The 14,093-nt window shown below is 39.1% G+C and overlaps 1 protein-coding gene across 5 annotated transcripts in view; it reads right to left on the bottom strand.

Annotated features, from left to right (window-relative positions):
• nrg2a (neuregulin 2a) overlaps positions 1–14,093 on the bottom strand; it is a 66,461-nt gene that overhangs the window by 21,197 nt on the left and 31,171 nt on the right. For all 5 annotated transcript variants that reach the window (XM_026328128.2, XM_026328124.2, XM_026328125.2 and 2 more), the window contains exons 2-3: positions 13,545–13,707; positions 12,478–12,596 (exon numbers count right to left, since the gene is read on the bottom strand). In XM_026328128.2, coding sequence (XP_026183913.1) covers positions 12,478–12,596; positions 13,545–13,707 — 282 coding nt within the window. The remainder of the gene's footprint in view (positions 1–12,477; positions 12,597–13,544; positions 13,708–14,093) is intronic.

The raw sequence follows: 14,093 nt of genomic DNA, 5'->3' as shown, positions 1-14,093 counted from the left end.
GTTAAAAGAGTTCTGGGGCACAGTTTATCTGCACTTATGTGGCCAAGGTTTAGTTACATTAGCTTGTTTTTTAATCTCAGGTTTCAGCTTTCCTTGATCCTGTAGTCCAGAGGTTGAATGTAAGTTGGAGCTGAAAAGAGATTTCCCCAGGGTTAGTGAGAGCTACAGTGTTTAGCGATCAGCCCTTGCCACTGACTTTGATTAATCCTTCATGGCCCAAGAACTGAAAAGAAAAACTGGGGGTGCAAGCAGGACCATCTGGAAACCTTCATAAACATGCCTGTCTTTCCACGCTCTCCAAAGGATTCTAGGAAAATCGTAAAAATGAAAAGAAAGGTCCCCATTGCACAGTTTTTTTTTTTTCCTCTTGAGGCACCCGGTGCATATGCAGCAAACAGAAAAGCGCTGAGACTGAATCTGAGCCCTGTGCTGCACCTCACAACCCAGCCCAAAATGTCAAATTGTGTAATGAAATACATTTTCAATCGGCCTGTCTATGGTGCAGAGTTATACACATGTCCCTCTAATTTATGACAAATGTTGATAATTTACTGCTGCTTGGCTTAATCTTTTTCACTTCTGCAATGCAATTTAACAAAGAGCCATCTCAAAACACAGGACGGAATCAGATTTTGCAGAGAAGTATATTCAACCAGTGTTGTATCAGTTTCAGCTGGACTTTGTTATAGCTTTGTCTTTTCACTCTTTCAAGCAACATTAAGAATATAAGAAGTCTAAATTACATAGCATATAGACCATAATGGCACATGAAGGTCCAAAAATCTTACCCTTTAGTCATGTTACTGTATAATTATGTTACACATGCAAACAAACTTTTTAGAGTCCCATACACATGTGCAACTCTAATAAATACTTATGTAAACTAGTGTTTGGCCAGGTAGCACCATACCACGGTGGGGCTTTGAGCCTTTGTTTTATCAAATTATGTAAATCATCTTCACAAGGAGAAAAAACTCGTCGGTCGTAAAAATCAGATGGGAAGGTGATAAATGTCTTAAGTACAGACCCTTCAGCGGACACATAAAGAGGGTGGTATCTCTACTAGTTCTGCCACCCACACATGCTTTTCCACAAGTCAGTTTTATGTACCAGAAAAATGCTCTGATTGCTCCCCTCCCCTCACCTCCGAACTCTTGGAAGGGAATGTCTGACATGTCTCCTGTTACAGCTGGGACTGAGATCTTTAATCTCTATACTAGAGGCCAATCCATATTGCATACATTTTTACTACACTTATGTGGAGTGCATTGTGTTCCTCTCTGCAATTCTGCTAAGACCATCTAATCTGGATGGAATGTATAAATAAGATAAACAGATAAGGTAAAAGTACAAAGAACAAAATTGGGAAGTGTGGTTATGGTTCAACATGAAGTTGTTGACAGGTTTGCCTAATGTGGTGAAAGAGGATGTGCAGTGAGGGTTAAGATCAAGCACGCATGGCAGAGAAGAAAAAATGTATTTGTGGTCTTAGCGCTTTCAATTGTATGAATAGCTGTACTAAATAAGGGCATTAAAATAAAGAAAGATAAATATCTGGACTTTGCTTGAAGACTACATATTCTACAAGAGGGATCTGCTACATGTAATAATCCCTTTTTTATATGAATGAAAGATTGATATTTCATTTGAATTTCCTTAATCAAATAATAAATGGGATACAATACATGTTATCACTTTTAGATTTAGCGCCAGAACATATTTTGACAGGAGCTCAAGTGCAGACAAATGTAGCAATGAAAGAAAGAAAGAAAGAAAGAAAGAAAGAATATAAAGAAAGAAACAAATAAGAAGAAAGACCAAATAAAAGATGGATACCAGAGTAATGCAGGGAGTAGGAGGGTTAAGAAAAGAGGGCTTGTTGACAGAATCTTAAGAAAGAAAATATTTCAGGTTGCTAAAGCCAACAAAAAACAAGCACACACCTACTTCCACACATTAGAGGCACACCCAATCAACAGCAATATCCAGCATCTGTGTCTTCAAGTATTTCATGTCAAATACCTGAAGAGGAATAAAATTACTATTTGCTGTAAGTGTAAATGACCCATTATTACTGAGAGGGAACTAAACCTTTTATAGAACATTATCTCTAATGCAAATAACTCCAGTTTGAAGAAGGAATGTTTAGAAATGAACAAAATGGAACCTGCCAGAAACTTGAATCCAACACCCACACTTCGGCAAGAATATCACTGTCATAACCAGTGTGTCTTCTTTTATATTCTTGTGCTCTATTACCATTTTTCATCACATAGCTGATATGCCTGGTCTTGCCTGCCTCGATCGTCTCAGCACTGAAGTGAAATCAAAGAGCAGCCCAGTGTGTGATTGCACAACAGCTGCTCATGCACAGCGAAGAACCCAAGTCCATACTCTGAGGAAGGGCAGGGTATTGTGCAGGTGCTGAAATGGGTGCCAGTATAACCGCTGGTGGGCACCAGTGTATGTGCAGTTGGCACCAAAGTGACACATGGTGTTTTCCACAGCTCAGTTTCTCACAGAGCTGCTTCCTGCTATGTGTTCCAAAATCAACTCAGCGTGGTGTTCCAGTTGCTGTTGCTTCCTTGTTTTGAATCTGTGGATGCCTGTTGCTTTCATTTTCCCCACCCTGACCTGAGAAACAGTTGTTTACTGCATCCTTGTGCATCAGCCAAACACACAGATGAGCATGACGACTCAGTACAGAAAACTTTGACGTGATACTGTCAATAATACTATCAGTTTTCTTCTGCAGGGACGTAATAGTAATTTTGTTCATGAAAACTGTGATGATGCATATTTGTCAACAACCTTTTGTTCAGTGACAAACAGGCGTAAGATAACACAAAAATCAACTAACTGACTAAATCTCCATTGAATTTTGGTGAAAATGAACGAAAGGAGAATAAAAAAATCTTAAAACTTAAAAAACAGAGACTGTTTATTTAAACATTCAAATTCTGTAAATGGCAAGAAATAGTGCCAAGGATTTAATTACTTTGATTAAAGGAAAATCACAGCAGCATTGGTGTTATGGTTTGAGAAAGAAATTTGTGCCTTGAAGGGGAAATATTTGAAACTGAGGGCCAGGAGGAATAATCTGTGTAAATACTCTATTGAGTTCCATGTCCTCCTAACATCTGGATAAAGTGTATTATTGGAGGCGGCATGCTTGCTCTTTTGATCACCTAGGAAAGTGACTCAATGCATAATCTGAGCAGATAAGTTAATTTATTTTCATTGTTTGATTTAAATGTGAACTATTTATATATTGTTTCCAAAACCTGTTAAAAATGTATTAGAAAATAATCATCTAGATAATTTCATCACTTGACAACATATGAGATGTTCATGTGTCTTCATTTCCCTGCTTCTTCTTCCACAGCTGGCCTTCTTTTTTTTTTTTTTTTTTTTTTTTCAGGAAAGCCAGACTTTGTAACCTTGTACCAGATAGAGATGACATATACCACAGCTCCTTATTTGGGTCTTGTGCTCACAGCTACAGCAGTGGCCAGCTGTTACGACTAACCATTCTCCACTGCCATTTCCTAACAGCCAGAAAGCACACAGTCAACTTTTATGTGTGTTGTAGCCTTCCTTCACTCATCTATATACACACACACACCACCCACACTGACCGTACGTCCTGCAACTGGGAATAACGCACTGATGTTTTATAGGTTGTATATATATACTAACAGATGAGTTGACTGTGTGACTGTAAAGTGAGGTCTATTGCATCTACGGTCCACACCTACGCACTCCAAAGGAAATGCCCTCTGTGCAGCAGACAGCCACTCTGAACCCACTACTCATACTACTCAGGAAGAAACTTACTCACCCCAGACATAATGTGATGAACACAGTTGCAAAATCACCAACAAAAGGAAGCAACATGATGGAGTAATGGGAGGCTCAGGATGAGAGACAGCTGTGGCAAACCAAACTATAATACAGCACTCCTGAGCTTTAAGCAATGGAATGGTAAGTATATGTTTCTCTAATGTTCAAAGAAGAGGTTAAAATGTACAAAGACACTCGGGATTACTCACATCCAATTCTGACAAATGCAAAGTAATAGGAAGAGAACAGATTTTGTTTGATGTGGGTGAACAATAGTTGACTCTTAGACCTATTTTTAATGTGTTGGATCTACTCATTGGGTTTCTAAGCAACTACAAATTATTACTGACTCTATACAAGCAGGCGTTTATGACAATATATAATTTTAAGCAATTTTTTTTTTCCCTATTTGAAAGTATTAAACACTGCAATGCTTGTTAGTTTTTGGAAAGTTAAAACAAAATCCTGCACAGTCACCCACAGTTGGGGTCACTGTAACGAAAAAGACCACCAGGACAGCTGAGGGGGCCTGAAAAGGAATTTTTTATTATGCTATTAAATTAAATCTCAGATAAGTTTTGTCCCAGACCCAGGAAGAGTTAACAAAGCCCTGCACACAGCAAAACCTCATGTCACCTCCTGCTCACATCACTCAGCTTTTCAAGTGTAACAGCTGCTTCCTTCCACACACATAGCAATATCAGTCATTCTCACTAAGGGCTTAACTGTCCCACATAACACAGTGAGATTACAGGATATCCTCGGAAGTGATATGTGTTTTGATTTTCAATAACTTAGTTGTTTTAGCGAAGATTTGATTGAGGGCATGCACTTGCCACATTGCACCGAGGGGATTAAAGTGAATTAAGAAAGAGAGCATGTTTTAAAGAAACCTTTCTCAGTCGATTTATTTATTATCTTTTACTTATTTTTCTCCAATTCTGATTATGACAGTGTTCAACAGCTGCCTCTTCTCTAACACATTAGCACTTACTTTTCAAAGCCACTAACTCATACCATGCATAGCCCTTGTTAAAAAAAAAAAAAAAAAAAAAAAAAAAAGCCATGAATTACTGACATATTAGGGAGCTGATGTATGTTTTATGTGTCAGCCACCTGACACTACCTGCTTTCTGCCAGATTAAGCTGAGGTTGATGGACTGCTCAGCAAATCTGCTGCCACTATGTCAGAAAACATGTAAATACATTTAAACCTGATCCTTAAGGTTTGAATCAGGGTTTACTTATGTGCTTTGTAGTGGTTGCACAAGGCATAAAGGTTCACCAAATATGTATTCATTACACACACACACACGCACACACACACACACGCCCAGGCTTAAATGCTGATGAAAATATGTCTACACAGATATCAAAATAGCAGCCAAAACACGTAGCTGTTTCCTTCCTTATTATAGGTATTACAAAAATGCAATGACCAACATGCTGTCTCGTGCTAGAATTTCTGTTGAAGCATCAAGTTCACCTTGACTTATAGTTCCCTTTGATTTATTACTCCTCAGTCCTGTGCTGCCCTGATGGTACACTAACGCTGCATGAAGCACATGATGTGTACTTACAATGCTGTGGGTGTTCATCCGCTCGTGACATCAACTCTTCCATTTACTTTGGATCTTTCCACAGTACCAGATGCTGCCCAATAATACAGAAAGTCCTTAATAAACAAAAACAAGACCCGGCGTGGGTGAAGTGATGATTTTGTGACTGCCTCGAGAACTAAACATTTTTGAGGGTGAACAGGGTCTAAACTCTGACATGCTACAGCTGTCATGACGTAATATGTGATGTCAAACAGAAATTAAAAAAAACAACAAAAAAACCCAGTTCACATGGTAAGATTTTAGTAAGCACTGTAAAAATAATTTTATTTGAAATTGATGGTTTCCTGTGGTCACTAATCATCAGTTGCTCAGATATTGCTTAGTGAATGTTTTGACCATTATATTGCGAGTATTTTTAAGTTTCACTTGTGTCTTTGCGCTAAAGGAAGCTGGTGCACATATAAACCAGTTTTTTTCTCTACTCGTTTTCTGTATTCATAAGATGCAGCATCACAGATGCTGATTGTTTCTTATATCTAACATCATTTGTAAATTTGCCTGTGTGCAGTTATGAATACCATACCAAGTTAGTGCAACTCTGCTTTATTTCCAAAGGCCAAAACCACAATTGCTTTGTTTTTTGCATCACTGTAAATTTGAAAAGGAACACATTCAGCAGCATTTCAAAATCCCAGTAACCATACTGACAACATTCTGTTTCATGCCTTTTGTTTCTGGAAGATTACAACATCCTATTTTCTTCACAGAGCCAGAACTGGATCCTGATTTTGTGGTGAAACCCGCCAACTGACAAGACCTGAGAATCTGGTGCAATAAGAAGGCCACCTCAGAGGAATGCCTGTCCAGACCCCAGGACTGAGGATAATTTTGAAAAAGTGGGTATGACTAATAGCACAGCGACCTTATCCGCAGAACTTGACAAGCTGTCCTCCTGAGGCCTGTAAATACAGAATGCTTGGCAGATGTGAAGGCCTGTTCCTCTTAGACATGGCTGCTGCTGATTCTTACCCACAACAATCAATAGAACTGACTGGCTTACAGATACTCCACATTCATCCACAGCCACAACTAACATCCTTTAACGTCATTAGAGATCAGTTTATCTTGTCGCTTGCGTAGCAGGGGTGAGTAAAGTTTTGTTTTTACTATGAAGAGTAAAGAGAGACATAGAAGGAGTGAAGGAAGTTGTTGTTTATAGTTCAAAGTAGTACTTACTGTAATGTTTTACTTACATAGGACAGATATGAAGGCTTGCTGGAAGAAAAGAGGAAAACTTTATTTTGGGGGGGAGGCTGCTCTATGCTTCTTCATATGAATCATGATCTCTGTAACATTTAACATAAAAAAACCTAGAAAATAGTGGTTTTCGATTGCAAGGCTGAATGACGCCTGAATCATACCATACAAAACATGAGACTAAGTGTGTAAGAACATCTTTTGATACTTTTTCTCTTATGTATCCCCAGCTTTCTTCAGCAAGTAGGAGGAAGGAACTCAACTATTAAACATGTTTTTACTTGTCTACACACTACAATGACAAGTGACAATTAGGACTTTAAAAGCCTTGCTTTCCAATAAAACTCTGAAGTTGCAGTAATTGCAGTGTAAATCAACTGGTTTATCATAACAATAAATCAAATTCAACAACGGTCAGGCCCAGCATGCCTGGGCTGTAGTGCAACTGAGCTTATTTTGAAATAGTAAAATACAGGCTTGTGGATCTTGTAGCTGTGTCTTCTGAAGGTACAGTTATGTTTAACCGAAATGTATGCACATTTTGGTAACCACCCATTGATTAGTTTTGTTCTTTCTAAAGTGCAAAATATTCTTTTTCTTTATCACTTTCAGATTCAGTTTTCTGGCCATTAATATAACACTTTCAGATCACAACTAATCCTTTAATACTTTAATATTAAGCATCAACAAATTACTAAATTGATAAATTAATAGATTTTCTTTAGCTCAGTGATGTGCTATGCAGCCTTCATGAGACAGTGAATTAAGCTTTGAGCAGTCATCTGATTCAACACACTTGTGATGGAACAAACTACTTTAGGCAGAGATCCAACTATGTTATGTATTGGAGATGACACTGACCACCATGCCTATGTTACACCTTATAAAGTCTATATCTCAACAAAACCATGGTGTTTCTGAGATCCTTTAGTGTCATTTTGTCAACTCAGTTGTATCTGCTACAAGGTCAATTTTAGTTTGTTAAATACTCATTTTGTGATGGGGTGGTGGTAGTAGCTATGTTTGGTTTCAGGATGGAGAGTGAAATCATGTTAAAGATATTTGAATGTATATATATATGTGTGTGTGTGTGCGTGTGTGTGTGTGCGTGTGTGTGTGTGTGAGTGTGTGTGTGTGTGGGTGGGCCTGCGTGCGTGCATGCGCTAAATTGTTGCTGGTGGGCCCCAGCATGACTGCTCAGGTTGGAACAATCATATGTTCATCTGCGATTTCCATCAACACATTCCTGGACGCTCACACACTCTCTCAGTGGAACTGCACAGAGCACCCCCTAAGGATGTGACCTGCAGCCTGCAGACACAGGGCTGCCTCACAAGCGCTTATCACAACACAGCAGCCTGTAGTATAATGGGAGGCCTTAATCTGAAGCCACGTGGAGCCGAGCAAACTTTTGACTAGTGTTGCGCCTTCACACTGACCTTATAGAAAACATTTGATGATATACTACACCGTCCTGCAGGCCAGAAGGTCTTACCATGCTAGACTGATTACAAGGTAGAGATCAGACCACATGGGCAACAAATGGTCTTTGGTCCTCTGCACTGGGGGTTGGGCATAGGACAGAAAACACCACTCTGCAAAAGGCAGCAATTGTAAAAAGGACACATGAAATTCCAAACCACCTGGAGACACATGCACATGCTGTGTACTCCTGTGCATTCTGTCATAATGCTGAAGTTGGCAAAATACAAACAAAACATGGAGGAAAGTCTTGGGAATTGAGAAACCAATATAAAAATTGCTCCACTGAATGATCTCATGTCAAAAATGAAAAGCAGCTAAAATGCAGCCAAAAAGAGTATTAAATGAATTTTAAAGCTAAAACATGGATAACAAGCAACTTACATATTCAACTCAACATCCAACCATCTGTGCTTAATAATTACATAGTAACTGGCACTTAAGCAGCTGACAGTGTGAGTTTCTTTTTTACTAGTCAAAATCCTCACACAGATCCAATCATTTGATGTTACTGGCAGACCGCATGGCTGGCATGAAGCCACAGTGTACTGTGCACTTTAAAATGCATGAGGGGATCACTTTGAGTTCAGATTCAACCTTGAACGCACTGGTTATTTTTCCCTGCCCAAGGCAATTCTCACACCATGCTCCACATCTTGGTTCAGAGTCACAAGGGTGTCACATTTGTCTTCCTACACAAATACTGAGATATTAGCAAGGCTGAGTAATGACCACATGTTATGTGAATCAATAAGGGTTTATATGTTTTTGTGTTTCATGACTCCTTTAAATATTTTGGATTAAAACTGAGCTATCGCTTTTTATTTAAGAAATGCCTTGGCAACTCCTATGTAATCACACCTCAGGGCTACGTGTCAGCTTTGTCTGGTGCTCCTTGTGTAATTGATGCTATGCTTATCAGCTCTATGTTCAAACTCGCCGATGAAATGTTTTGCCGTGTTTGTTACAGCTGAAATTTCATAGGAACTACAGTTTCATTGTTTAAAAAAAAAACCCTGCAACACTTTTTGTGTTTAACTTGGAATTTACAGAGAAAATAGCGATGTAGAAAAATCCATCTCCACCAAAATTATGGGAGAAAATAAACAATTACAAAAAGAATATAACTCACAAGGTCTCTTGACCCTCCACTTAATAAAAAAAGTCAAATCAATATCTGTATGAGTTTCTGCATTGGGTTGTGGTGGCCTGTATTCACCATGTGGTGGAGCTGAGTGATGGTTTCCCAAAGTCTGACTTCGCCAGAACAGGCAGGAGGCAGGCACAGCCATGTGCTACACCGTATCTCACAGACAGGGTCAGAAAGACTCTGCTAAACCAAGCTGATGTTTAACTTTATTATCTATATATAGTTAGGTTTCACTCTCTGCCTGTGCAAGTCAGAATAAGAGCAGATAAAGGGATAACTGCCTCCTGCATCTCCCATCACTTCAATATCACGGTGATAAAGTATGTTCAGGCTGTGATTGCATGTCAGTTTCTCTGTGACATAACAGGTAGAAAAAGCTGTGATTAGCCCCTGACTGTAGACACCAGATACAGAGTGAAGGTGCCTCAGACAAAGCTACCACTAGCACTAACTGCATTCTAAAATGGGTGTGAAAGTCTCCTCTGCAACACAGCAGGTTCTTGTCTTCCTCCTCTTCATATTTTTCTATCTCTCCTTCCCACTCTGTCTCTCTTGCTGTATCCCCTTCTCGCTCTCTACCCTAATGTCTTTGTCTGCTTTCTGTCATGCATTCCCTAATTTTGTATTTTTCCCCCCTTTATCCACGCTCTCTTCTTTTTTTTTTTTTGCTCTCTGTCCATCTACATCTGCACCCCTCCCCTTGCTGTCCCTCCCTAGAAGGCACACATACACAGATAATACTGCGGCTACATGCTGCTTTGGCAACATACTGCAGCAGGCAAGCATACCCCACTGCAGCCTTTTAACACAATAGCCATTTCTCTTGTGACCTCGGGATGAAAAGAAGCTCAGGATTTAAATGAATGACGTGTCTTCTGTATCAAAATCCAGAAAATGGCACATTCAATAGCACCAGTTCAAACAGATGTTTTTAAATCCAACCTGTTTAACAGGCAGAGAATACCCAAAATTGTCAAACATTCTCTGCAATCACATTGTGTCACATAGCACAGCAACATGCAATGTTTGCTGCCATTTGCTTTTATTGACATATGTAGTTTCAATGAAGCCCTCCCCTTGCCTATGGACATACCACCCGATTCGCCCTGTCTTGCCTTCTCCCCTGAAGCATGACGGAACTAGGCGTGCTGTTGGGACTTTTTTATGAACAGTGAACAAACACATTCGCGCACAGACAAACAAAAACACATGGAGACAGACATCTAGTGATTGTGGCACATGATAGGACACAGTGATGGCATTGTTTGAAAATCCAGGATTGATATAAACAGATGCCAGTGCTAACAAATGGCCACACAAGAGGATGTTACATTTTCTTTAATTTTGTTGCACTACAAGCACTATACATATAAGATCATGTGTGTGTGTATATATATAAATATAAATATATATATATATATATATATACACACACACACACACACACACACACCTTTATTTCACACATGCAAACAGGTGCTAGCACCAGGGATTCCCCTGACCTTTGAAGAATTAACCTATTTTATTTAATTGCCATTAAACAAGATTGTTACTCAGTGATTACTGTTCATCAAATAAATCTTTCACAAATGTTAGTACTGTAAGTCTAAGGCTTGGCATCTTGTGTTACTGTCTTAAGTATTGGATGGTCCTGAGTAAAAAGAAATATGTCATTGCACTGGAATAAAATAAACTATTTAGCTTTTTAGATGTCAGAAAATAAAAAGAGGTAATGTATACTGCCCCATTTAAATACAATATGGATGACTTTTCTGCAGAATTGTTTGCTGGAAATCAAACTTTCATTTTGTAACTACTGAGAATCTCTGTATTTTCAAACACAATGGGACCCTTATCTGAAAAGAGCCTCTACTGTAATAATACAGCTCAGCTTAAGTCTGCTAACTGTAAACAATAGCACCAAAAAGGTGGCCTTGACAAATGTACTGAGAGGGAGAGTGATTGGTGTGCTTGAATGTGAACACAAGGACAATGAGTGATCACAAAACTGCAGTCCCTGCTTTTCCTCACCAGCTACACCTCTCATGCCAATGTGGGACATTTACGGGAATCATCCTACTGTCAAGGTCAACAATGAGAATGCGAGGATCTGGTGTGGTATGAGAAACGTTCCTTTGCACCATGTTCTTTTTAACTTCTTGATTCTTTAAAAGCAGAGAAAACATAGCAAATATATCCATATGGTCAATTCAGACATGGCTCACCAGCAATAACATAGACAAATATGTCACCATGCCTTCAACTAAGGAAAAACATTATCTGTAGTGACTCTGTTCAGTATCACAGCCCCTTATCTGCACAGTGTCACATTCTTGAGACATTATTCAGCAGTTTTCAGAACAGCCAGGTGAGCTCATTGTACGAGCAGGAAGTTGCAGTTCCTTGAGCATATCAAGTAGTTTCTGAGTCATGTGCCAGACAACCTGCCGTACAGTTTTTTGACGGTCCAGCACCAGATAACATCAAGCCCTTGTTTGAACAGAGGCAGAATCAAAGCTACATGAATTGTATAAACTTTGTAAGGTCCTTATATCTTTTTTTTTTATACAGGCTCCATTCACAACAACAAACGACCCACAGCAGCCACACATTCACTACCCGCACTGCTTGGAACAAACACAAACTCACCACCCTACCAAATGGAAGCAGCTGTTATCAAAACTCTTTCATCTGCTATAGTACTTTGCAAAACTCAGCAGTATATGTACACGCCACTACTGAACAAACCTGACTCCAGATTCTATCAAATACTCGGAAGATTTAGACACTTTTTACAGCATTCATATTCTCTTGAGATATGCTGTAGATTTTATTCTGTAGTGTCTTGCTTTTATTGTGTGCTAGTAACAATCAAAGACACCATGCTTTTTAGTTTTGTACGATCTTACACTTACAGCAGACTTTAGTGAATATAAAAACTAACATCATGCCATACTCTGCATTTAAATTCTATTCACCTCCAAGTACATGGTACTGTTCCACTAATTAATGGGCCTGAGCCACATGTGTGGACAGTTGTTCTTCATGCATGTTACCATTGTTACATGCCTGTTTGCAATGGCTCCTTCGGATCTCTCAATTGGCAAGAGAACAGTCATAACAACAACAACAATGCCAGTACATCTGTGCAACTTCACTTATTGCTTAGGCGTCAGTACTCACTGCTTTGGACGTTAACAGTGCTAGTGAAGTTGTCCTTTCCCAGTGAATTCTCCACCACACATGTGTAATTCCCAGAATCCTCCAGTGTTGCACTGTTGATCTGGACTCTGGAGTTTTTCCTGTGGGAGACAACACTTGCAAAGCTGAGTCAGGGGAATAAAGGCAGGGAGGAAAAGGCAGGGAGGAAAAAGCATGGAAACACATGTGGAGACATGGGGGACGGAGAGGCAGACAACTGGGCAAGCAGCAGCAGGACAATAACTGTGTTCTTTGATAGTGATCCATAATCAGTTAATTGGTTGCCAAATTCTGGGGTAAAAACGGCCTACAATAAGAAAGCATAAGACCAAGAACTACAATTGTCTAGTATATTATAAAAGGATTTTCTTTGGTTTTACAGCTCCACCCAATGCCAACTTGCCTACATCATTAGCTCTACTTAAACTCATTTTTGTGAGGCAGTGTAGCCTTTACTCATTAGTGCCCACTGCAGCCAGTAGGGTTAATTACAGGATAAAACTATGTTGAAAAGTGTTCAAAGTCTTACTTTTATTTATTTATTTACATTTTGCAAATCCTTTTTGAGTCAGTTGCCTTAATCATTAGCCAACCTGACTGAGACAGTGAAACAGGGCCAGATATTGAGAGCTGAATTTAATTCCGCCAATCAGCCTGGATGTTATTTTGCCAAATGTGGTACTCCAACAAAAATATCCCCTATAGCAGGGGTACCCAACTCAAGGGCCACTGTTCTGTATGTTGTTCAGCTACCCCTGCCCTTACACCTTCTGACTGTCTGAACGCGTCTGGTCCAGGTAATCAACAGTCGGTAGGGCAGGGACAGCTGGAAAACAAGCAATGAAGATATAACACTTTATAATAAAATAAATAAATTATTTTATCCAATTTGTATATTGATGTTGATTTCTAAATGAATTTCAAACTGCAGTTTACTGAAAAAGTGTATCATCATAGTCTGTTGATAATAGCAATCGTCCTTCAAACCTATGTCTATTTTCATCTTAAACTGTTGCTAAGTTTACAGGACACAGGTGACTTATACTCACTGGGATTTCCTTATTTTGACTCCACTTTTCTTCAGCTCGTTGCCATCTTTGAACCATTTGTAGGTAGGGACAGGGTTCCCTGTGGCCTCACACTTAACTACAAGCTTTTGTCTCTCATTCACTATTATTGGATTCTTCATCGGTTTTAACTTTGGAGCCGCAGCTAAAGAAAAAAAAAAAAAGAAGAGAAGAGAGAGAAAAAAAGTTATGTTATTAACCAGCATTGAGAGAAACCTGATCATAGTTTGATCTGCACAGCTTAATTATTAACTCCATTTTGGTGTTTTAGAAGAAAGTAAGACACAGTGAAGCCAGTCATCTCTATGGACAGAGCCCATAATGCTCTCAGGTGACCAATGGATGTTGTCACTAGAGGCATTATCAACTTTGTCTCAGACTAATAAACAAGTTGAGTCTCACTCCAGGTTTGTTGCTATAAAAACACCTGAAGCAATATTTGGAAAACATCTAGCAACAGATGAAGAAAATCTACAACCACAAACTCATGTGCAGTTACAACAGGTAAATAAGAAAAGCAAATAGTGTTAT

The sequence above is a fragment of the Mastacembelus armatus genome, chromosome 14, assembly GCF_900324485.2.
Source record: "Mastacembelus armatus chromosome 14, fMasArm1.2, whole genome shotgun sequence".
Taxonomy (NCBI): Eukaryota; Metazoa; Chordata; class Actinopteri; order Synbranchiformes; family Mastacembelidae; genus Mastacembelus; species Mastacembelus armatus.
The sequence above is the reverse complement of the archived record's forward strand: the minus strand, read 5'-3'. Positions and strand labels throughout refer to the sequence as shown.